The 23,196-nt window shown below is 49.4% G+C and overlaps 1 protein-coding gene across 4 annotated transcripts in view; it reads left to right on the top strand.

Moving 5' to 3' along the window:
- Positions 1 to 23,196, top strand: part of TMEM266 (transmembrane protein 266) — a 119,792-nt gene that overhangs the window by 47,948 nt on the left and 48,648 nt on the right. For 2 of the 4 annotated variants that reach the window (XM_032417985.1, XM_032417986.1), the window contains 3 exons: positions 2,338 to 2,468; positions 5,872 to 6,060; positions 22,446 to 22,600. In XM_032417985.1, the coding sequence (XP_032273876.1) occupies positions 2,431 to 2,468; positions 5,872 to 6,060; positions 22,446 to 22,600 (382 nt within the window). In that variant the 5' untranslated portion in view covers positions 2,338 to 2,430. Of the gene's footprint in view, positions 1 to 2,337; positions 2,469 to 5,871; positions 6,061 to 19,833; positions 19,974 to 22,445; positions 22,601 to 23,196 lie in introns of those variants that run through there. The other 2 variants (XM_032417988.1, XM_032417987.1) reach the window with 2 other exon arrangements.

Below are 23,196 nucleotides of genomic sequence, written 5' to 3'. Positions count from 1 at the left end.
GCCTACTCACTGTCCGTCCAAATATGATTTACCCTGTCTCCTACCTCATCTTTGCCTTCTACTGGAGATGCCAATCGTTTCTTACCCAGTCCCATATCTCCTTTTCAGGAAACTACCATCCCGCTTACAGGGAGTCTGCTCCTTCACTCAACTCCTGCTGGATGAATTTAAATCCATGATGCCGTGGAAAGTTAAAAAAAAAAAAAAACCTCATTGATCGAGTTTGGAAGATAACAAGATACCAATTAACTAACTTTTGAAAATCAGTAAATAAAAAGAAAAGTTGAGCATTTATCCTTTTCTATGTGAACTGTATCTTAGGCTAATCAAATAGTTGAGGAGGAGGAGTTTGTCTTCATAGAAGCTGATAAATGGAAAAGGCATGATAAAATCATAGTATCCCCCTTTTGCAAATCCTAATGAATTTATGGATCTAGGAAGTGATCACCAAGGGCTGTTAATATCACAAAAATAAGAACAAGAAGACATAAATCTCCTGATGAAAGTCACAACACTGCCTGTGTAGGCTTGCTCACTTGGGAATACAGCTGTTAAAACACCGCTCTGGAAGTGGGCATTGCTCCCAGGGTCTCCTGTTGGTGCGTACCCTGAGCCTGACTTCACTGAGGCTTATAAAGGAAAGATTGAGACTGACTATATCTCTGTTATGGAATGGAGACCTGTATAAAGCTTAGTGTACAATTAATACCCAATTCCAAATACTGTAAGGGAGAGTTCCGATTCTAATGTTTAGAACCTTCTTACTAAGGTATACCAAGGTAAAGGGGAAACCCTCAGCAGGGTATGGTTATAAAAAACCTATCCAAATTCTCCCTGCTCTTGTCCCTTGCTTTTTCTGCCCCACGTACAGCTGGTGTGGAAACGGTGGCCTCGTATATTAAAGCCCTTCTAATTTTAGAAAGTTCTCCATCTCTCTTCCAGTTGCTTTAAGACTTTCCCAAGATTTCCTCAAGTACCTTTAACTTCAGCTGTCATTTCTTAATTACACAGAACTTCAGGGAGCTTCCCCAGTTTGCAGATTTACCATCCATCTCCCAATACTTCTCACCCTGGGAGTGCCTGTGCCTTTTACATGATGTCACAACTCTTTTGTCTCTCTGGTTCAAGTGCTTCTGCTTGCTGAGCTTTGGGATTGGGAGAGGGGGTTTCTCTCATGGTGATGTCTTGCAGGAAAGGCAGTTTGCAACAGAATGCAGTCTCCACAAGGATTGCCCCTTGGAGCAACCTCCCTTGTAACATGAACAAAATCACCCAGAACCCAGCTCTCTCTCTTTGTGTTCTTTCTGCCAGATTGTTACTGTCTCTTAGAAGACTTCCAGGTGGTCCCATGGCACTGGTTTATAGAAAAGTATATTCTGTTTACCTAGTCCAAATTTTAGGAGGAAATCTTACACTCAGCCATCCAAATGCTTTGGAATGTGCTCAGATTCAACAGACAGTGCAATTTAAATTTATAAAATAATACTTGTGATAATAAAAGCCAGCACTACACGCCAGGCACTATTCTAAGTGTTTTCACATGCATTAACTCATTTAGTTAGTTCTCTTATCATTCTTAAATAAGATTTTTTATTTTATTTTATTTTTTTTTAAGATTTTATTTATTTATTTGACAGAGAGAGACACAGCAAGAGAGGGAACACAAGCAGGGGGAGTGGGAGGGGGAGAAGCAGGCTTCCTGCCGAGCAGGGAGCCCGATGCAGGGCTCGATCCCAGGAACCTGGGACCATGACCTGAGCCGAAGGCAGACGCTTAACGGCTGAGCCACCCAGGCGCCCCAGTTCTATTATCATTCTTATCTTATAGGTGGAGAAACTAGGGACAAAGGGGTTAAATAATTTACCCAAGGTGACAGCGCTAGTAAGTGGGAGCCAGGCTCTGACCCCAGGCAGTCTGGCTCCAGGATGTGCTGCCTCTCTCATTGTGGGAAAACACCTGAGATTTTTGAGATTCCTAAAGCTGGAGTATAAATTACCCTGGTTTGCTTAGGCATGCTGGAAAAGTGGAAAGAACTATAAATGAAAAGTCAGAAAACCCGGGGTCCAGTCTGGCTTTCTCTGTCATCTATGTGTGACACAGAAAATTCATCTTGTCACTCTGGACATATTTATTCATCTCTAAAAAGGAGAGTAATTACATTGGGTAATTGTAAGAATCTGTTCAACGTATACTTTGTTCAAACATAACTTTGAAGAAAAGTGCTGTATCAAAGAAAGTTCTAAGGACTTCCATTTTTAGATGAGTTTAGGAGGACTTTGGTTTGACATCTGTTTGACAGTGTAATAAATTCCTACCATTCAATTATTTGTTTTCAAGGTACCATTTTGTATGTCTTGTAAGAACTCACACTTAGAAATGCTGACGGCCGGCTTCAAGACGACTGAGCCCCAGTAGACGCCAAGGAAACCCATGGCTCTGGTTGCATCTTTCAACATGACCAATCCACAGTAAGTAACACCGGGATCTCCTCTCTGTGATTGCTGAGTTGGTACCTCAGAATCGTGGGTGCAACCAACAGCTCCTTCCTCAGCCCTGTGAAGGTGGAGGAGCTCCAGACGATTTTGTCCTTGAGCCTGACATTAAAATGATATGTTAAAATCTGCTCTTTCTCTGAGTTGCCCCACTAATGTCATCTCATTTTTTGGTTTAAAAAAGCAGAGAAATTCTGCAGTCCACCACTGTTGCTATAAATCTTCCATAAGACAGGGATCTTCTGATTCCAAGCAACCGCTATACACACTTCCGTTAGCTGGATGCCATGGAAAATGGGGAAAACTTCAAAAGCAAACCTCAAGACAAGACTAGGACGTGCTTAAGGTGAATTAACAAAATGGGAATTGCAAGGAAATTTAGAAATCATGAGAGGGTTTCTAAAAGTAGGCTTTATGAAACCAAGGGCAGAAGTGCTTTCAGTTCCCCGAACCTAAGATGCCACGTAAACCACCACTTCATCTTACCAAACACCAGCGAAGTGGTCACTTATTTTGTGTTTTGCAACTCACTGGCAAAAATACCAAGATGAGAACAGCACTCTTTCTGTCACACCACACTGCCCCAGCCTGCCTAGCTCTGGGGCTGGCTGCTGCCGTCTGGAGCAGGAACCCGTTATCTCTTGCCCACAGTAATGCTGTGTAACAAACAACCGTGGTACCTGAGCAGAATACAGCATCAGTATCTATTCCTCCATGTGTGGGGTAGCCAGCTAGATACCTGCTCATCTGGAATCACTCTTAGATATGGGGCTTGGCTTGCTGTCAGCTGATCTCGGTGAGACTGGACTCTGCTCAGTGTGTCCCTTTTCCTCCCATAGGCTAGGCTGGTCACCTTCCAATGGCAATATTGGAGGTACAAGAGAAACTGAAGCTCCTTTCCACGCCTCTGCCTGTCACGTCTGCTAACATCCCCTTGACCAAAACAAATCATAAAACAGCCCAGAATCAAGGGGGGAGAATCATACTCTTCCTTCTGATGGGAGGAGCTCTCCAGGGTCCCATGGTAAAAGGAGAAGGTGAAGAATGGGGCCATTAATACCCATTGTCCATCATAGTGTTCTTCATATCTGAGACCAGAGGCTAGTCTCAACACCCAGGCTGTGAACTGTGGGACCTTCACTCCCACCAAGGGAGACCTTGTTTCCTCCTGCTGAGATGACCGCAGATCAGAGATGGTGCTGGGCTGCTATGACCACTGGCAGGGGGGAAACAGAGAGCAAGAAAGTCAGGAAGGCAGAAGTAGCCTGTCCCCTGCTGCTCAAAGCCACATCCTGTTAGTCTCAGAAATTCACTCCAGCCCTCTGAACATCCCACGGATCAGAAAGTTCTCTGTGTGCAGTTAAGCCACCCGTAGCTTCTGTGAGTAGCCCAGAAGAAAAGAGAACAAATTCAACCCAGCATTGACTTTTTTGGAAACACCTGGAGGAGCCAGGATTCCCCACTAAACACCCACACTTTTATTTCAATTGTTGAGAAACACAGAAGCCTCACATCCTATGACTGTTCTGTCTGAAGATCTTGAGTCATTTTGTAAATGTCACACAATGATGAGTACTATTATCTGTGCTTGACAGGTAGCAAAAAGCAAAGGTTTAAATAAGGCCTACCAAAGAGAATCGGGGCACTGGAAATTACTTGGTGAATCCAGGTCGTTTAGGCTCCCAACCGGTGGCGTTCAAATAAAAATCCCTCTTTTTCCTCAATTATCTGCATGATTCAAGCAAGAGAGCAGTGGGCAGATTCGGCTCTGACCTTCCTGGATAACTGCCGCTGTGTGTGGCTGGTTAGCTTTCAGTGATGGTTGGAAAAGGAAAGTTTGGAACTTAGGTGGAGGGACTTGTCCCTGCAGAGCTCCTCCCCCATGCTCCATGTCTCTTCTCCATATCAGATGCTAGGGTGAGAATGAGCCCTTAGGGAGCCTCAGTTTCACCTCCTTGTGTTTCAGCTGGAGAAACTGAGGCTCCAGAGAAGCCCCAGGGAGGTCGGCCTTGGAGTTGACACAGAGCCCAAGAACAGCTGCCAAGACCGACTGCCACCCCAGTAGTAAAACCGGCCTCTCAGTGTTCCCTCAGACATTTAATTTCCACTCCTCTCCATTCACACCATCTTTCTTTCTGACCTTCATTGTTTGGCCAGAAGCATAAGACCCAGCCCCTCAGATTCTACAGGTTAAGAGAGGGTCAGGGATGTGTTGGGGGGACCAAAGACGGCACCCCAGGAAGGTAGAGCAAAGTGATCTAGCCCAGCATCTCTCCACAGGGTCCCTGTTGGTGTTGGGACAGGACACTTCTTCGTTGTCAGCCACGCCACAGGATGTGTAATACCCCCCTCCCACTTAAGTCAGTAGTGACCGAATTGCCATATATCTGCCAGGGGGTTGGGAGGTGATACTGCCTGGAGCTCAGAAGCCTTGTATGGCCGGAGTAGTTGTCAGGTATTCGCAGTGCCCTGCGTAAGCCCGCCAGTGATGTAAGAGACTGACAGCTCCACAGAAGTTTGATCAAGTGGCCTCCTTTTCCTACTCTCAGCCTTAAGAGGGGAGATGGAGTAGGACCAGTTTAAGTGGGAAGGGAGTGGCAGCCAGGGACAGCTGGCCCCTGCTGCCCTCACTGTCCAAGGCCCAGGTGGTCTCTCCAGGTCAGTTCCCCAACCACCAGCAGAACATCCAGTCACAAACAGAAACCTCTCTTCTCTGTTGTGGTACAGATGGTAGAAACACTTTAAAGGACCTTTACAGAGAAACCCAGGAAACAGTTTAAAAGAGTATATTACTCCGGGGCGCCTGGGTGGCTCAGTCAGTTAAGCGTCTGGCTCTTGGGTTTTGGCCCAGGTCATGATCTCGGTCCTGGGATCGAGCCAGGTGTCGGACTCCCTGCTCAGTGGGGAGCCTGCTTCTCCCTGTCCCTCTGCCCCTCCCTGCCACCCCCTCCCCCTGCTTGTGCTCTCCCTCTCTCTGTCAAATAAATAAATAAATCTTTAAAAATATATATATATATTACTCCAATATAAAGTCTAGGGACCAAAAATCCTAAAGATCTAAGCCCAGGTTTTTCTGGTGGGCAGAATTTCCATCTGGGTCTTTAGCCCCCTTGATAAAGATCCTACCTCCATAGCTCCTATTTTCAAATCTGAGCAATTCCTCCTTCCCTTCTTCCATTGTTCCCCAACTGGTAGAGGACACAGGGGCTTCAGTCCAGTCCCTTGATGGCCAGTGTGGAGGATTGGCGACCTCAAGCTTCCCCCGGTCGCCACCAGCCCAGCATAGATTCTGATGCATTCTTCTTCCTTCCCTCGGGGAGTAGAAAAATTACTTTGCTCTTGAGGGTTGACTGCCCTGTTGCCCTTCTCCCCAACTCAGGCCTGCCATAGAAGGAGGAATTTCTGAAGTTGAGATCATCTCCCAACAAGTAGATGAAGAAACCAAGAGCATTGCTCCCGTGCAGCTGGTGAACTTTGCCTACCGTGACCTGCCCCTGGCTGCGGTCGACCTCTCCACGGCGGGTTCGCAACTCCTGTCAAATCTGGACGAAGATTACCAAAGAGAAGGGTAGGTGCCGGGACTGGTGAGTAGCTAAGAAGGCTTTCGCATAATCCCCCGAGTTTCCATGGGTACCTCCAATGAGGCAGCACAGGGGTTAGAGACCAGAAGTTCACATTGGCCACCCAAGCTCTTTTTCTCCTCAGACATTGCTTCCTCAGAAAAATGCTTCGGGCACAGAAATATCTGTCGCTGCTAGATAACCTTTTATGTGACATTTGCTTGGAACTCAGAGATTCATAAAATTGTTTCAGGACTGAATTGCTCCTTAATGGCCCATCCAACCTCCTCTCTGTACACTTGGGAATCAGGAGACCCACAGGGATTAGGAACTGGCCCAAGGTCACAGAGACCATAGGGGGTGGACTTGGACTGCACTGCCCATTATCAGCCAGCTCTCGCCAGGGAAGAGGCTGGGAAGAAAGCATTCTACACGCAGTAACATGCTGAGTGTGTAAGGGAATTTAGCAGCATTTAGCTAGGAACTTTGCAGACATTAGCTGCTCTCTTTTCAGCAAGGACATGTAGGATATGCTAGTCCTTGAGTCAAAGGAGTGGCCCCTACCCACTCCTACTTAGCTTGTCAAGCAGATTGGATGCCTTTGTTCCCCAGTTAATTTCTCATTAGCCTGGTCTGTCTTACAAACCTTCTGAAGCTGAATGGGTGTTAGAGCCGAATGGGGCAGGGGAGACACACCAGTTCGATGCTCTCCTTTTATGTAGGGGAACCTGGAAGGGCAGGAACAGGTCCTAGGGTCTCCCAGCAGGTCAGACTTTTCCCAGCCCCACCCTTTTGCTCATAGAGAATTTTATGATTCATTGTTTGCGTATAACACCCAGTGCTCCATTCAGTACGTGCCCTCTTTAATACCCATCACCAGACTAACACATCCCCCCACCCCCCTTCCCTCTAGAACCCTCAGTTTGTTTCTCAGAGTCCATAGATAGAGAATTTTAAACATTGGCCAGGACCTTAGGAGCCACTTCTGGGCCACTCTTCTTTCTCAGGTGTCTGTATATAGTTTGGAACATTCTGGCTGCTTTGAATACAAAAATGAAGGGTTGCTGGGTTATTTTAGAAGCAAATGAGAGGGCTTAGCTAAAGTTAAATTTGCAGAGCTTGGATTTTCTGTGCTTGTTTCCCGAAGGGGCTCTCCCACTTCCCGAGAGAAATTTCCTAACTATTGTAAAGCCATACACCTTTTGCAAAAACTGCACCCTAGGGGCTTTCTCTGAAAATATAATTTTCTCTCAGTATTGTGCATAGTAGAGTCGGGAGGATATTGGGGGAAAAGGACAGGCCAGCAGGTGGAAGATAGCGAAGGGATGCCTGGCATCCTGAGCACTGTCAGCACCCGTCTGATGGCAGGGCTGGCTTCTGGATCTCCAGATCCTTGAGGCCCTGAGCCAAGGCCGGTTTCAAGCCCGTGCCACCTGCGCCATTGCACAGGCCCTACATCTGGTTTAGTGCTTTGCTGCTCCTTCCCAGAGCCCCTGGTGACAGTGTCACTGCAGTCTGGTGGTCAGAAGTGGTAGTGCAGCTGGTAACAAGTCCCCGTCTTTCCCGAGGACTGTTTCTCGCCCAGCCTGAGCCAGTGTTAGGCCCTTTTCAGGTTTGCAGTCAGGAGGTGGGGAGAGAAACGGGAAAGCCTCCAAGAGTTCTGGTTCGGGGCAGTGTGCACACGGGCAGCCTGTGGGCATGCGGTGCGCGCTGTGCGGCTCCCTCCCCGCCCCAGAGAGCCTGGACGGAGGCCTGCTTTATCATTCCACATGCTCCTGAATTAGACCCCGGCAAGGCTTCTGCTTCTCGAGAGTACAAATGAAGTGCCCGCGAGGCAGAGAGGCTCTTGATTTGCTGTGAGTGTCCAGGTGTGCCCCGGAAAGCTGCTCCTGTTGGGCCAGTAGGAGGCGGCCGGAGAGGGGATGTGCCCGGCTGCTGGAGCTCTCGGTGAGGAGCTTGCATTGGCGGCCGGAGGGCTTCCCGGAGGAAGGAAGAGCAGGCCCAGGGCAGAAGCCGGGGGAGGGGAAAGCGAAACAAAAGCACACTGCGGAGGGGACAGGCCTCTCTTCACAAGGCTTCTTGGCTCTTGCTGCATTTCCTGGGGGTTTCCCAGAATTTCCAACCTGGCCTATTCGGAAACACCGCCAAACGACGCTACCTACAGTTCTGGTCAGCCTTCCAAAAGGTGTGACGTAAGTTTCTTTAAAACACCTCTTCTTACTGTTAAAAAACAAAATTCGTCTCAGTACATTTGAAGATCTGATTGGCTTTATTCAGTGATTCATGGATTGGGTGCCATGCCATCTAGCAGAGAGAAAGGAGGTCTGAGGAGCTGTACAAAATGAAAGACTTTTACAGGCAGAAGGAGGCCGCGCAAGAAAGTTATTCCAGGAAAGAGTGGACTGTTCAGGCAAGGCCACCCTCTTTGAGGGATGGCAGGGTCTGTAAGGAAGATGACCTCGCTGGTGCTGACCAGGTAGTTCCAGACTGACTGCTTCAAGGTGACATTCCTGGGGGAGGCTGAAGCTACAGTTAAGTTAGGTATTAAGTCTCGGTTTGCTGATACGCGGCTTAGCATGGGTGACTCCATTCTGGGCCTGTTATCTCTTTTTTAAAAGTGCCAAAGGAAGGGGCGCCTGGGTGGCTCAGTCATTAAGCGTCTGCCTTCGGCTTGGGTCATGATCCTAGGGTCCTGGGATCGAGCCCCGCATTGGGCTCTCCGCTCCGCAGGAGACCTGCTTCTCCCTCTCCCACTCCCCCCCTGCTTGTGTTCCTTCTCTCGCTGTGTCTCTCTCTGTCAAATAAATGAATAGAATCTTTAAAAAAAAAAAAAAAATGCCAAAGGAAGTGTTATATAGAGACATGAATGTTGTCTGTAGGAAATGACGAGACCTCAGGGATCCCAGCAAGAAAATGCCTTAGTGACCCAGCTGCCCTTCCATTCACTTGTTTTTAACTCAGTGGTATTTCAGTGCTTTTACATTACCCAGAATCTGAAAATGTTAGAGCTGGAAAAGACCTTAGAAAACATCTATGCTAGGGGCGCCTGGGTGGCTCAGTCATTAAGGGTCTGCCTTCGGCTCGGGTCATGGTCCCAGGGTCCTGGGATCAAGCCCCATGTCAAGCTCCCTGCCCAGTGGGAAGCCTGTTCCTCCCTCCCCTCTCCCATTCCCCCTGCTTGTGTTCCTTCTCTCGCTGTGTCTCTCTCTGTCAAATAAATAAATAAAATCTTAAAAACAAAACAAAACAAAAAAATCTATGCTAAATACTCTAATATTCCAGAGTCTAGAGAGTGCAAGGAACTTGCCCGTGGTCACACAGCAGCAGAGTCTGAAACAGAGCCTCATCTCCTGGCCCCGATCCAGACTAGCACTACTGGGCTTCTGTTTGTGACCTGTCCCTTTACAACATCACAGTCATGACTGTGGTTAACATGTCCTGCACACGTGACGCCACAGCGGGGCCACACTCTCAGATACCTTTAACTGGTTGGGGTGTTTTGAATCCGTCTTCCCTTTTGCCCATGAAAGCCCCGTGAAGAAGAACCAGTCGCTGTGATGTGGGTGAGCCCCTAGGCATGCAGAAGAGCCCCTTCTCCATCAAGCGCTTTGCCTTTCCCAAGAGCCCGTAGTCCTTCTTATGTGCCTGCCTGGCAGAGCCCAGACTACAGATCTCCGCTGCCTGCTCTCTATGCTCCTCTACCCAGGCTGCTCAGGGTTCAGGGAGGAGAACCAGCCATCTGTGCAGATTGGCACCTTGGTCAGCTCAGGCTGCCCTAACAAAAGGCTGGTGCCTTAAACATCAGAAACGTTATTTTCTCACAATTCTGGGAGATGGACGTCCATGATCAAGGTGCCAGCAGGGTTGGTGGCTGGTGAGGACTCTTTGGGTTATAGATGGCCGCCTTCTTGCTCTGCCCTCCCATGGCCTTTCCTCATTACCTGTGGGTAGAGGGAGAATGTGAGGTCAGGTCTCCTCCTCTTCTTTTTTTTTAAATTTAGTTTAATTTTATATTTTTTTTATTATTAATGTATTATTTGTTTCAGGGTTGCAGGTCTGTGATTCATCAGTCTTACACAATAACAGCACTCACCACAACACATATCCTCCCTAATGTTCCCACCCTTACCTCGTATAAATCTAATCACGTCCCAGAGGCCCCACCTTCAAATATCATCACACAAGGGGTTAGGGCTTCAAGATAAAATCAGGCACGGGGGGGTGGGGCACAGACATTCGATCCATAATAGCACCTCCCCAGACTCAACGTCTCTACTCTCAACTTTCTTCTCGGTTCTGCCTGACAGTGTCCCTCTGTGGTCCTGGCTGGCGGTCACTCCTGGTCCCAGGTGATCATCTCAGATTGCTTCTGCTTTCCTCAAGTCCCCCCTTGCCTTCAGCAGATGACCTCCTCTGCTCCTTCCTCAGAAAGTAGAAACTGTTCCAGTGGGCCTGCACCCTACCCCTCAAGCCCCCCACTGCTCCTTCTAGGGTCCCCCTCATCTCTGAGCTCTGATCCCCTTCTCCTCCCACCTTCTGAATGCGGTTCCATCAGTTGCATCCTCACCCTGACTCACCAGGCACTCCTGTCTCACATTCTCCCTTGACTGCACGTCCCCTTTAGCTGCCACCCTCTCTCTCCTCTTCGTGGCCAAACTTCTTGAAAGCCTCATCTGCACTTGCCATGTCCCCTTTCCCTCGCAGTCATTCCTTACATTCCTTACATTCTTACATTCTTACATTCCTGTATCCCTACTGCAGTCCAGCTTGAGCCCCATCTGCGTGGTGGAAACTGCTCTGTGTTGCTGGGACCCTTATGTTATCCTCTGGCCAGCACTGGAAACTAGCAGCCCCTCCGTCCCTCTTCAAACACAGCCTCCCTGTGTCTGCTGCTATACCACACTCTCCTGATTTTCTTCCTGCCCCTCTGGCTCTGCTGTCTAAGCCTTTTAAAAATTGTTCTTTCTCTGCTTGGTCCCTCAGTGTTGGGGCTCTTCATTTTCTGTCTTTGGTCATTTTCTCTCTACTGATTCTATACATGGGATACTTTCGTCCAGTCCCATGACTTAATATTTTTCTACTTGTACTTTGAAAGCCATATCTCTAATGCAGATCTCTCTCTCTCGAACTGCTGGCTCATATCCAGCCACTTCCTGGATGTCTTCACAGGGATCCCAAACACACCTCAGAATCCTAACAAGTATCCGTGGAATAGTCTATTCTTCTCCTGAGTTGGCTGCATATTTGACAGGAGAGTTCTTGTCTCCATACAAGTCATTGCTAAAAACAGCCTTTTCAGTAACAGCACTCAAGTCCAGCCTGAGGAGCCACATCCTGCCTCTCCAGAACTTCTGGCCTTCTCAAACCCAAACCTGAAACTGAACGGTCTTCTCCCAAATGTATTTTCTATAGCTCCCATCAGTGGACCTACACCTAGCTGCCAGGCCTCCGGACCCATTACCTCCAGAATGAGTCACATGTGCATTTTGGCTCGTTTGGAATGACTCTGAGCCTCCTTGCCGCCTTGTCAGGAGCCACGGGTTTCCGAGACCCCAAAACTCCATGAAGCTAGTCAGTCAGGTGTGGTCACTACTGGGATTTGTGTGCTTCCTCCTCCCCTGCTCTGGCTCCTTCTCATCCATGTCCACTGCCCATGAACCCACTGCCACCAACAGTTCCCATTGTGGCAGTGTTTGTGATCAATTCAGGGGTTTCAGAAACCCCAAGGCCACGCGTACCCACACAGGGTGGGCTCCATGCCAGGTGGGGAAGAACAGCCTCCCCCCAGCAGCCCCCCACCAGCCCCCGACCGTACTACACTGTCTGTGAACCCGGAGGTGGCTCTGCTTATGGCCGCAGCTCTGGTCCTGTTTGCTGCTGACCTTCACCCCTCTACCAGCAGCTGTCCAAGCCAATCCACGGGGCGGCGCTAGCACACCACGCGCCTGTGGTCATCATCCTTTCTCTCCCTGCCTCTTCCCCCTGACCGGGCTCAGTCATTAAGGGTCTGGGTTATAGATGGCCACCTTCTTGCTCTGCCCTCCCATGATACCTTTAACTGGTTGGGGTGTTTTGACAGAGCACAAACCTGCAAGTACGTCCACAGATGTGAAAGCTCAGGAGACGGGAAGAAGGGAAGCAGAGAAGGTGTCTGAGCATGTCTGAGCCCCAGCTGAGCTGGTCACAGTGCCGTACTACACTGATAACCTGAGAGACCAGGCCAGTTCCTTTGCTCTCACCCCTCATGTTCTGCCATCTCCACATCCTGTAAATTCCTGCTGCCTTCATACCTCTTCAGTATACCACCCTTCTCACAAAGGCTTGGTGACTATCAGCCAGCTACTTTGAACTGCATACAAAGAAAGCCCATCTCAAACTCAAATAATGATGACTTTGATTAGCCCATGTAACATGGAGCACAGAGTTAGGCCGCGTCAAGGTTGGTCCAGAGGCTAAAGGACCGGATTCCTTCCATCTCTCTGTTCTGCTGCCAACGGAGTTGGGCTAGACAGGAGGCCACAAAAGAGGAAATTCAGAGAAGCCCAAGGTCTCCACCCCAGGGAGATGATGGTGATAGAATGTGTTGAGAAAGGCAGTATAAGGCAAGGGTCATTCACCCCCTTTTACAGAGGAGATTCTGGGGCCACAGAGAGAAATAGTGCTCCCCGTATTTTTGGTGGAAAGAAGGTACAGAGAGGGTCATGAGATGTGGTGGGATAGTCTTTGTCAAAAATATAAAAATAAAGTAAGAAATGAAAGGCATTCAGCTTTTTGGAATTATTTATATTTTAGCCTTCTAAAATGTCGGACCTGAGAGGTCAGGGCTAGCCCCCTGGAAAACAGAAGCTTGGAGGAAGGTTGGGTAGACAGAAAGGGATGTTACTACTTAAAGATGACGCCAATGGCACATTTCTGTCAGAACTTCACAGTCAGAGGAAGAAGACATAATAGCACAGGAATGGCTTTTTAGCTGTCAGGCTGAAAAAAAAAAAAAAAAGGTCCAATATAGCAACATCTTTAAATAAGGACTAAACTAATTTTAGATATGCCAGCAAACAGAGGCTGGAGGCAAGGAAGGGGAAGGGGAGGAACATACTAAACCAAAGCCCAAAATACTGTCCTTTCTCCCTATACTGTCTAGCTCAAGGACCACCTCCTCCAGGAAGTCTTCTGTGCCCCCACCCCACCCAGGGCAGGGCCCCAGGGTTCTGTATACCCCTAGCCCTTTGTCTCCCTTTATTTCAGCACTCGTGACACTGGGCTTTACTGGCCTGCTCACCAGTCTGCTTCCAGTACTGGACCATGTGCTCCCTCGGGGCAAGGATCAGATCCTTTGAGCCTGGAACAGAGAGAGTGTTGATGGAAAGAAGGAATGAGTTGGATGAATGAGTGAGTGAGTGAATGGATAGGACTGTGTTAAGATAAGGATGAAGAGAAGGGGAAGCCAGTTCTGTTTGGGGAGAGTTAGGGGCTGGTCCCCGACTTCTGTGGGGTCAAGGATGAGCCACAGGGAGAGACCAGGTTTCTTTTTTTAGGATTTTATTTATTAGAGAGCAGAAAGGGAGAAGCAGACTCCCCACTGAGCAGGGAGCCCAACATGGGGCTCAATCCCAGGACTGCAGGATCATGACCCGAGCCGAAGGCAGACGCTTAACTGATTGAGCCACCCAGCCACCCCGGGACCAGGTTTCTCATGCCCCAGAATGCAAGGCTGCGGTCTGTGACTGGCCCACCCCTGAGCATCCCTGCTAATTCCACACCCCTCCACAAAGTCATCCTAGAAAAAATAAATTAGATTTGCCTCAGAACATGCCAACTTCACCTAGAAGAAGGAAAAGGCTGGGGCACCTGGGTGGCTCAGTCAGTTGGGCGTCTGCCTTCGGCTCAGGTCATGATCCCGGGGTCCTGGGATGGAGTGCCGCATCGGACTGCTTGCTCATTGGGGAGTCTGCTTCTCCTCCCTCTGTTCCTCCCCCAACTCATGCTCGCTCTCTCTCACTCTCTCTCTCTCAAATAAATAAATAAAATCTTTTTTAAAAAAGAGGGAGGAGGAAAAGCCTTTTGGGGCTCAGAGTTAAAAGGCAGGTGCATCCCTGCCATGACCTTGCAAGTGCATCTAAAAGTTCTGTATCTACACTTGGCCGGCAAAGTCTTTTGGGTTTTTACCCCAAGGAGAAAAAGGTTCAAAAGGAGCTTCATTAATCCATTTTCTTGATGTCAGTAAGATCTGTCTATAATAAAACGCCTCTTCTTCCTCTGGCGTACTGGCTGGACCTGGGACTCTGTATTTTCAATAGGCTAAGGCTTCCAGGAAGCTTCTTGATGCCCCAAACAGGCAATAAAGGTTTAATTAAGATTTAAAAAAATTCCCGGTAAGCACAGGTTAGCTTCTTCTCTGTAGTCCAAGAATCTCAAAGATTTTTCTTCGATTAAGAAGGCAATAAATTCACAGATTTATTCTTTCTCAACAAAATAAACCTTCCGGCCACACTGATGCGCCGGTGCTGGGTGTACGGCCGCAGGCTACCACTAGGTGGCGGCAGAGCGCCTCTGACCACCTTCGCGGGGTGCGTGAGTGCTGCCTAGAATGGCGGAGGAAAATGTAAGCCCAAGGACAAGTCCCCCGTTGCAAGTGGGCTGAATTCATGGTGTTTGGGGGTCCTCAGTCACCTGTGGAGGCACCTGGAATCCACACTTTGGCCAAATAGAAGAAGGGAGAGTGTAGCTGCCTCGGGGTTTGCCAGATGACAGAGAAGTGGAAAACAGTAGGTGAGGAAGCTGGCCTAATCCACACATCCCTGCTGCAAAGCCTGGCAAAGGAAGTTTTCAGACTTGTGGCCAGTTCTGCAAATTGAGGACTCCTGAGGTGGGAGGGAGCCTTAGAGCCACTGCCCAGCAGCACCCCAGTCCCTAACAAGTCAGATGTGGCCCCTCAGATGTGCGTGGACAATGCCCTGGGTCCCCCCCAAGTAGGAGCAGCCAGTCTGTGGTGTCTGTCTGCCTTTGTGTCCCCAGAGGGGGGTTTTGTGCCTCACCATGGTGGGTGACAGCTCCTAGCTCCCAGCCCCGAGCTCATACCGCCACACCCTGCTGTCTTTCCCAGAGTTGGCATTTCCCAGGATGCAAGAAACCTGAGATTCTGGGACAAGCAAATGTCAGACTCCCTGACCCCCGCTGCACACAGCCCTCCTCCTGCTCTCTTCCCCAAGGCAGTGAGGCTAACCTTTAGCTCTGATTGCAGAACTGAAGCTGCCAGTATGGAAACCAATTTCTTTAGTTCCCCAGACGGCCAGGAGGTCATCTCTCACCTCCAACCTGAGAGTTCCTGTTACGTGACATGGATTTATGTGCTCGTATTTCTGGGTCTGAGTGCACTCCTGTGGCCTGCCTCCTGGAATTGGGTGCAGGAACAAAGAGGATGCCCGACAGCGCTTTTCCTGTTGTTCTGGTTCTCCCTGGGACAGAAAGGAACCCCACCGACCCTTTCAGATATTTAGCAAAAGGGTGTCCCTGTGGGCATTGGGTTGATGGTTGTCACAAGTAGGTATTTGTCTCTTTGGAGAACTCCTATGCATGTAGGCTCATTTCCCTCTCCTGCCTTTCTCCCTTTATTTGTTTTGCTTTTCAGAGTGGCCTAGGACTAGGAGCTCACCGCTTAGTCAGAATTCATTTTACAAGGCTTCAGGCTCTGTGAGGATAAAGGCCCTGTCCACTATCATGTGCTCACCACCTAATACAGTGCCTGGCATTTAGGGGGCACATAATAACCATGACTGGAATGGAATGAATGTTGATGTTTAGATTAATTAATCCCTTTTCTAATGCCCACATACCTAAATCATCATCATAGTAGATACGTATAGTAGACATGAAGTAAGCACTGCTAATGTGCTTTCCATATGTTATTTTCAATATTTTAGAACAACAACCCTGCAAAGGTAGATAATACTTACTCCTATTTTGGAGATTAGGAAATTAAGACTCAAAGATTACACTCAGAGTTCAGTCAGTTGTGAGACTGTGACTTGGAGACTCCAGTTGCCACCCAAACCCAACTGATGGAAAAGTCTGGCTTTCCCCACCATTCGTTAACAAAGAAAAAAATTGAAGGAATTGTCTTCTAAAACAACTAGATGAGTTAACATTTGTACAGTGCTTGGAAAACTCCTGTTTCATAGTAAATGCTGTATAAGTGTTTGTTAAATCAATAAAAATAAAGCCTAGGTCGATGCCAGAAGTTGGACTAAAGTCCACCTCATGGCTTTCTCTGACAGTGTTTTAATCACCAGGAACAAATGCAGTAGAGTGGGGCCCTGGGCTGTTCTGTTGACCCTTGACACCACCACCACGTCTGCAGCATCCAGGCCACGCGTGTTAAGCATCCAGGCCACGCGTGTTAAGCATCCTTGGGTCTAGGAGGGGTCTCAGACTGCCCAGTCCTGGAGTTTGAACCTGGAGCCCAGGTGTCCTTCGATGATCCCTCAATGAGATTGGAAAGGTCCATGCACCCCTTAGAATGTGATGCGCAGTGTTGTGGTTTTCTGCATTTTTCAGGCACAGGGCCACAATTTTTGTCCCGTTAGAGAGCTCTGCGACCCAGCAGATTCTGAGGCTCTGGTTTGGCCGTGCCTCCTGAGGTCCGCATTAGGGGCAGGTAGGGAATCCCAGCGCTCGGGACTTCATTCCGGCCCCCACTACCAGACAGGCTTCTGACTCCTTCCACCCACTCCCCCAGCTCCTTTCCTAGGGGACTTGATGGATGAAAATCACAGTGTAGGACTGACAGGGCCATCTGGTCTGGCTGCCTACAGGAAAATAAGCTTTTCTGTCATCTGCTGCCTCCTCCCGGATGCCATGACTCTCCACTGCCTGTGAGCACCTTTTCGGACAACTTGAAGGGCCCCACATTACGCAGACTCTCGCCACCACCCCCTTTCCCTATCATGCATGTTCCCAGCCACGCCAGCCCGTCAGCCACAGTGGCCCGACTGCTTCATGGACTGCTGGGGCGGGAGAGGCCACGGGAGCAAACAGCCTCTGCTATCCCCGCACGGCATGCTTCTGCTTCACCTTTCAGAAAGAGGCTATTTCAGTGCCAAGCTTGGGAATGCTGCCTGATGGAGCAGTGACCTGGAGCTTCCTGCTTCCGGGCCACTCCCGCGGCCTTACCTCACACGAAAGATACCTCGGAAACTTGCCAAAGTTCATCCTAATTTTCTAGAAGTTATTCTTTCAAACCTTTATCAAGACACCTAAGAATATAAAGCAGAAGCAGTAAAGGTACCCAGCACCCCCACTCCCGCCCCAGGATTTCTCTGAGGCCTCGGGAACTAGTAGAACCTCGCAGCAGAACACCTGCCTACCTGCCAGGGGATGCCATCTGGCTGTTGATATTTACAGACTTTGGCAGCCCAAGCCTGCCTCCTGGAGCCGGCCCCTCTGCTGTCGCTCTAGTAAGCTATGAAATTGATAGACGCCTCCCCTCTGGTGGCAATTCCAGGGATAACACCATCCTGAGAACCAGCTCCCGGGCCTTGATTGGTCTGGATGCTGAAGGAAGTGTCTTCTCTAATTAACAAGTCAATGCTGATTTCCCTTCTGGCCCATTAAGCTCCTTGAGTCATTATTTAACCACTCAGGGATATTTTGAAACTGGACACATTCTATTTTTCTGCTAAAACACAGTCTCTTAGGAATGTCTGAGTCATTTGAATTTCACAGGAATTTTATTAGCAGCTTGGGATTTCCAAACAGTCCCTCAGCCAGAAAGTCTGCTGCTTCAGCCCAACCTCTGTCCTGGAGCCTTGGGGTCCATGGTCCTGCTCTTCAAGGAGCTAGAAGCCAAGAGCCTGCTTGGATTCTGACTTCAGCCTCATGTCTCTGGCTGAGGAAGCCCTTGACACCCCCACAAAGGCACGCACTCAGTCTCAGTGAGTGTCCCTGAGTGTGGGGGGGGGGCTGCCCACTGGGCCTGCCTGCCTCTTCACTCCCCCACTGGCTGGGCCGGCACCTGCTTGCCTTCACTGGCTCATAGCTCTTGCTCCCAGACCCCCTTTGCCATGCTCCACCCATCTCCCGAAATCCCTGCCACCTCTCACAAAGCAGTTCTCCCCCAAATCACTTGCCATCTCACTGAAATGCAGACTCTTACTCAGTGGGCACAGAGCAAGCCCACAATTCTGCATTTCTAACCAGGTCCCAGATGATGCCTATGCTGCTGGTCCATGGAGACCACTTGGCGTCAAGGACCTAGGACATTGGTTCTTAATCTCAGCCACACACTGGAATCACCTAAGAAGATAAAAAAATACTGAGGCCTGGGTCCTACCCTACAAATTGTGGTTGAAATGGTCTGGTGTGTGGCCTGGGCACTGGAACTTTTAAAAGCTCTCTTGGTGGTCCAAGGATGCAGCCCCCGTAAAGAACCACTAACCACAATGCAGACTGCAGATTTCCAGCCCCAGGGCAACTGAGCCTCTTCAGACGCTCTGTCCCTCCATTTGCTTCAGTTCAGTCCACCCCCACGTATGTTGCCCTGGGGTCCACATCTACCAGGATGCAAATAGAACCTCTTGACCTTGTGCAGAATGGGGGCTGCCTGAGGTCACTCCCCAGTGGGTATGGTTGAGGGCTGGTAGTTGAAAGCAAAGTCAGGGCAGGCATGAGGGGCAGTTGGGCTGGCGCAGATGGAAGAACAGGACAAGTGTGGTGGGCACAGGCTCTGTTTTGCCGCTGCCTTGAGGGTTCCTTGGGAACTGTGCCAGTTGTGCCCAGGGCCGTAGAAATGCCTGCAGCATCAGCCCTTGGTGGGGTTTGGCAAAATGCACTTGGCACTGAAGGGGAAAGCCCTCTCTCCTCCCAGCCCAACTCCTGGCTCCTCTTCTTCTCGTGTTTATTCTGTTGGATGTTCTTCGGCCTGAGCAGAATTTTACCATGCATAGTCGCTATGTAGTGTACATTCTACCATGTCCCCAGATATGCCAGGCCGCACTCCCTCCAACTCTTTCTCAAATGTCACTTTCTCAGTGCAGCCTATCCTGATCACCTTATTTAAAAGGTCACCCTTGATGCCCCATCACCCCCCCCCCCGCCCCAGCACTTACCACCTGTGGTACACCACATAATCTACAAATGTGTTATGTTTGTTGTTTGACTCCCTCACCCACTCAGATGTAAACTGCCCACGGGTTGCGGCCTGATCACAGTGCCTCCCTAGCACCTGGTGGGTACCTGGCATTCCTTTGACTTCCAGGCCTTCCCCTGCCACATGCCTGGTCCCCTACCTGACTCCTCCCCGAAGCCGAGGAGCGCTGTGACCCACCATGGGCAGACTCCAGACACCTGCTCTTTACCTGGCCATGAGTCCCCAGTCTCAGCTGCCCCACTTTGTACCTACAGCTTCCCAATAACCAACCCCTGGTCTGGTTAGGAAGTTTTTCTAACCAAACAAGAAAATAAAAATAAGCATTTCAGCGTTTTAAGCAGCAACGTAAAATGACTTTTCCCTCCCATGGAAGCAGGACAATCAAGATCAGTCTTCTGTTTGTAGAGAAACAAATGTTTTGTTTCATCCTCTTCTTTCTTTCTTTTTTTTTTTTTAAGATTTTATTTGAGAAAGAGTGAGAGAGAGCGAGAGAGAGCACATACAGAAGGAGAGGGGGAGAGAAGCAGACTCTCCGCTGAGCAGGGAGCCTACCGCAGGGCTCAATCCCAGGACCCTGGGATCATGACCTGAGCCGAAGGCAGACGCCCAACCGACTGAGCCACCGAGGGGCCTTGTTGAAGGTAGAAGGAGCAGACTCTGAGGGGCGCATCCATTCTCCTGGGGTGCACAAGGCACCGAGGCGAACAGATACCCCGGCTCCTTGCATTGAATGTGCCAAAAGTCTTCCTGCGGGCTGCTCGGGGTGACACAGCCCAGGTACATGGCCTTCGCAGCTCCCCTTTTTAGTTATAATTGCAGAACGTGCTTGCCTCACCTTCCAGATGACAATGAAATGACATCAGTTTTCGGGGCCACCAATAATGGGACTGGGTTTCCGATGTGGAATTGGAGTGGAGTCTCATTTGGGAGTGGCCAGCACGGTGCTTGCGGTGCTGAGTGATCCAGGAGGAGTTGACAGGAGGGCAGGAGGGAAGTGCTGAGGCCGCAGCAGGCTGGCACGAGAGAGGTGTGAAGGGGTGAAGGATTAAAATAGGGCCACTGGGAAGTTGGGGCAGGAATATCACATTGGGAAAAGGAGAAGGGCAGGTAGGTGAGGTGGGCAGATGGATGGGGAGAAATCAGCTGAGTCATGAAGGCCAAAGAGATCTCAGGCTTCACAGGGTCTTTCATATGCAAAAGCAACGCACTCCTGGGGCACCTGTGAGCGGCAGCCTCAGGCTTCTCCGGGCCTCCGGGCCTCTGGGCTGTGAGGTGGAGGCCTCAGCACCCTCGTCCTTCTTTGCTGGCCTTCCCTTCACTGGCTCTGGCTTCTACCTGTAACTCAGGGTTCTCATGCGTCCCTCTGACGAAATCACAGCCGCTCTCACCAGACCTCCTCCACACCCCTCTGCTCTGAACAGGACACCCAGTTTCACTTGAATTTCAGATAAACAATGAATACTTTTTTAGTGTAACTATATCCTATGCAGTGTTTGGGATGTACTTGTACTAGAAAATTGTTCATTGTTTATCTGAGATTTAACTGGATGTTCTGTATTTTCTCTGGCAACCCTCCTGAGCTCTATATGATGTCAGTTTGGGGTCTTTGTACCACCTTCCAACAGCTGGGGGCTCCTTCAAGCTTTCCCTAGATGGATCGTGAGGAAGAAACTCCGCCTCAAAGCACTCACAGTATTCCTTTACAGAGAAGGGAGCATCTCAGAATTCCCTCTTCCAGTGACACCCTTGGGATCCCTGGGGGGGGGGGGGGGATGCTGACCCCCTTCAGCAGATGTTCCCTCTGGATGGAGAGGAGGGGGACAGCCAAGTGTTTGGCCATCGAATAACAACATCAACGTCCTCATCAACCCATTTCAGCAACATGGTGCTTTATAGGTCAGATACATTCCCTCATTTAACTTTCAGTAGGAGTTAAGGAGTTTTATAAGTGGGAGACTGAGGCCCAGAATGCAGAGATACTTTCACACATAGTCCTGGGTGTCTGAAAGTGGAGCCAGAAGTGAGGGTTCCCTGCCTAGTGCTACCTCTTCTCCTTCAGGATGCCTGATTCTTCCTCAACAAGGCAGTGAGGCACCCCCTAGAGGCACCCCTGTTTCCCAGGATCTTGTGTTCCTAATATGATTTTTTTTTTAAAGATTTTATTTATTTATTTGACAGAGAGATACACAACAAGAGAGGGAACACAAGCAGAGGAAGTGGGAGAGGGAGAAGCAGGCTTCCTGCCGAGCAGGAAGCCCAATGCAGGGCTCAATCCCAGGACCCTGAGATCATGACCTGAGCCGAAGGCAGACGCTTAACGACTGAGCCACCCAGGCGCCCCCAGGATCTTGTGTTTCTGCGGGGTGTCCATCAAATGCCCCGAAGGACCTACCCAGCTCTGAGGTTCTGCCCCTCCTTCCCACTTCCAGTCCTACTCGGGAAAAATCCCACCCTTGGTGGCTTCATCTCCACCTGTTGGGGTTTCCCAAAAGATTGTCCATGAAGCACTTGTCCCACCAGATGCTCGGCGACAAGACGTTGCTGTGATCCAGCGAGTTTGGAAAGCACTGATACTCTGATCCCTTTTGAGCATGATGACGCATAATAACATATTAAAGGCATTGGAATGTCCTGCCTAGAAAAATAGCCACTTGACTTTGACCCCAATTTTCCAAAACATGTCCAACCATAGAAATTATCAAGTAACAGCCATCGGCATTCTATGGAACTAGGATTCCATACAACCCACTTTGAGAAATAGAGATTTAGTTCAAATCTTTGTTTGTATAGCTGAAAAGCATTGAAAATTCATTAATTTATTGAGCATTTATTAGAGGTGAGTTGAGGGCTTCCTAAATTCAGAGCCTGTGCTAGACTCCAAGACCACACACAGACGTACAATAATAACAGCTCATTTTCATGCAGTTCTTACACCTAGCCAGGCTCTCCGCTGACCTTTGTGATCTCCAGTGATTACAAGGAGCCTGTGAGATGTGGGTTTCACGCCCATTATAACGATGAGGAGACTGAAACACAGACTGATGCTGTGAGTTGCCCAGGTCAGCCGCTCCATCTCCTCACGAGTTGGTTTTGCTCTTCATGATTCTACCCAGTGGCCTCTTGAAAAACGTTGCATTTTGCTGGGAAATTTAGAGCCCGGGAGGAATGACGAGGATGAGTCTGAGACCAGGGCAGTGGCTGGGATCTCAACCCCTATCCCCTCCTCTTCTCCCGCTTTTGTCCCCACAGGTCTACCTGGCTGAAGCCGTGCTGTGGGAAGAGAGCAGCCGTGTGGCAGGTATTTTTGCTCAGTGCGAGTCTCAACAGTTTCCTGGTAGCCTGTGTAATATTGGTGGTGATTCTCCTGACTCTGGAACTTCTAATAGATATAAAGCTTCTCCAGTGTGAGTAGCAAGAGAGATCCATATGCAAATACGTATGATGTCAATATTCAATGTGCATCCATCAGGGGTCCCCAACCAGCAGTGCCATCTGCCCACCTCCCCTCCCCCCCGCCCGCCCAATGCCACTGTCACACCCCTGGCCCCATGGCTCATGGGGATTACTGCCCAGGGAGGAAATCTGGCAGTTTCTCTCCCCATCATTCCCAGTATCCGTTTGCCCCTTCTCCCCAGTGTGGCCTCTCCAGAGCCCCCGCCCCGGCATTCCATGATCAGAAACTGATGAGATCTAAAACGTTGGGGACCCCTGTGTGCACTTTTTTTTTTTTAATTGTTCCCATTTGGAATTTTCCAGGTTGGACTTTTCTGTAGCTTACAGAGAGTTCTTGTGTGTGGAAGTGATCACCTTGTAGTAACTGATAATAACAGCATCCACAGTGATGATAGGATTGCTTGTATTTTTATGCAGCCGTAAGTTGGCAGAGTTACTTATGTCTGTGATCATCTTGAAAGCACTTTTCCATACATCTGATCCTAGCAGCAACCCTGTGAGGTGGACATGACTGATTTTATCTCATCTTATAGGCAAGGGAATTAAC

This window comes from Phoca vitulina, unplaced genomic scaffold (genome assembly GCF_004348235.1).
Source record: "Phoca vitulina isolate PV1807 unplaced genomic scaffold, GSC_HSeal_1.0 scaffold20, whole genome shotgun sequence".
NCBI classification, from domain to species: domain Eukaryota; kingdom Metazoa; phylum Chordata; class Mammalia; order Carnivora; family Phocidae; genus Phoca; species Phoca vitulina.
Note: the sequence above shows the minus strand (reverse complement) of the source record. Positions and strands in the feature narration are given on the sequence as shown.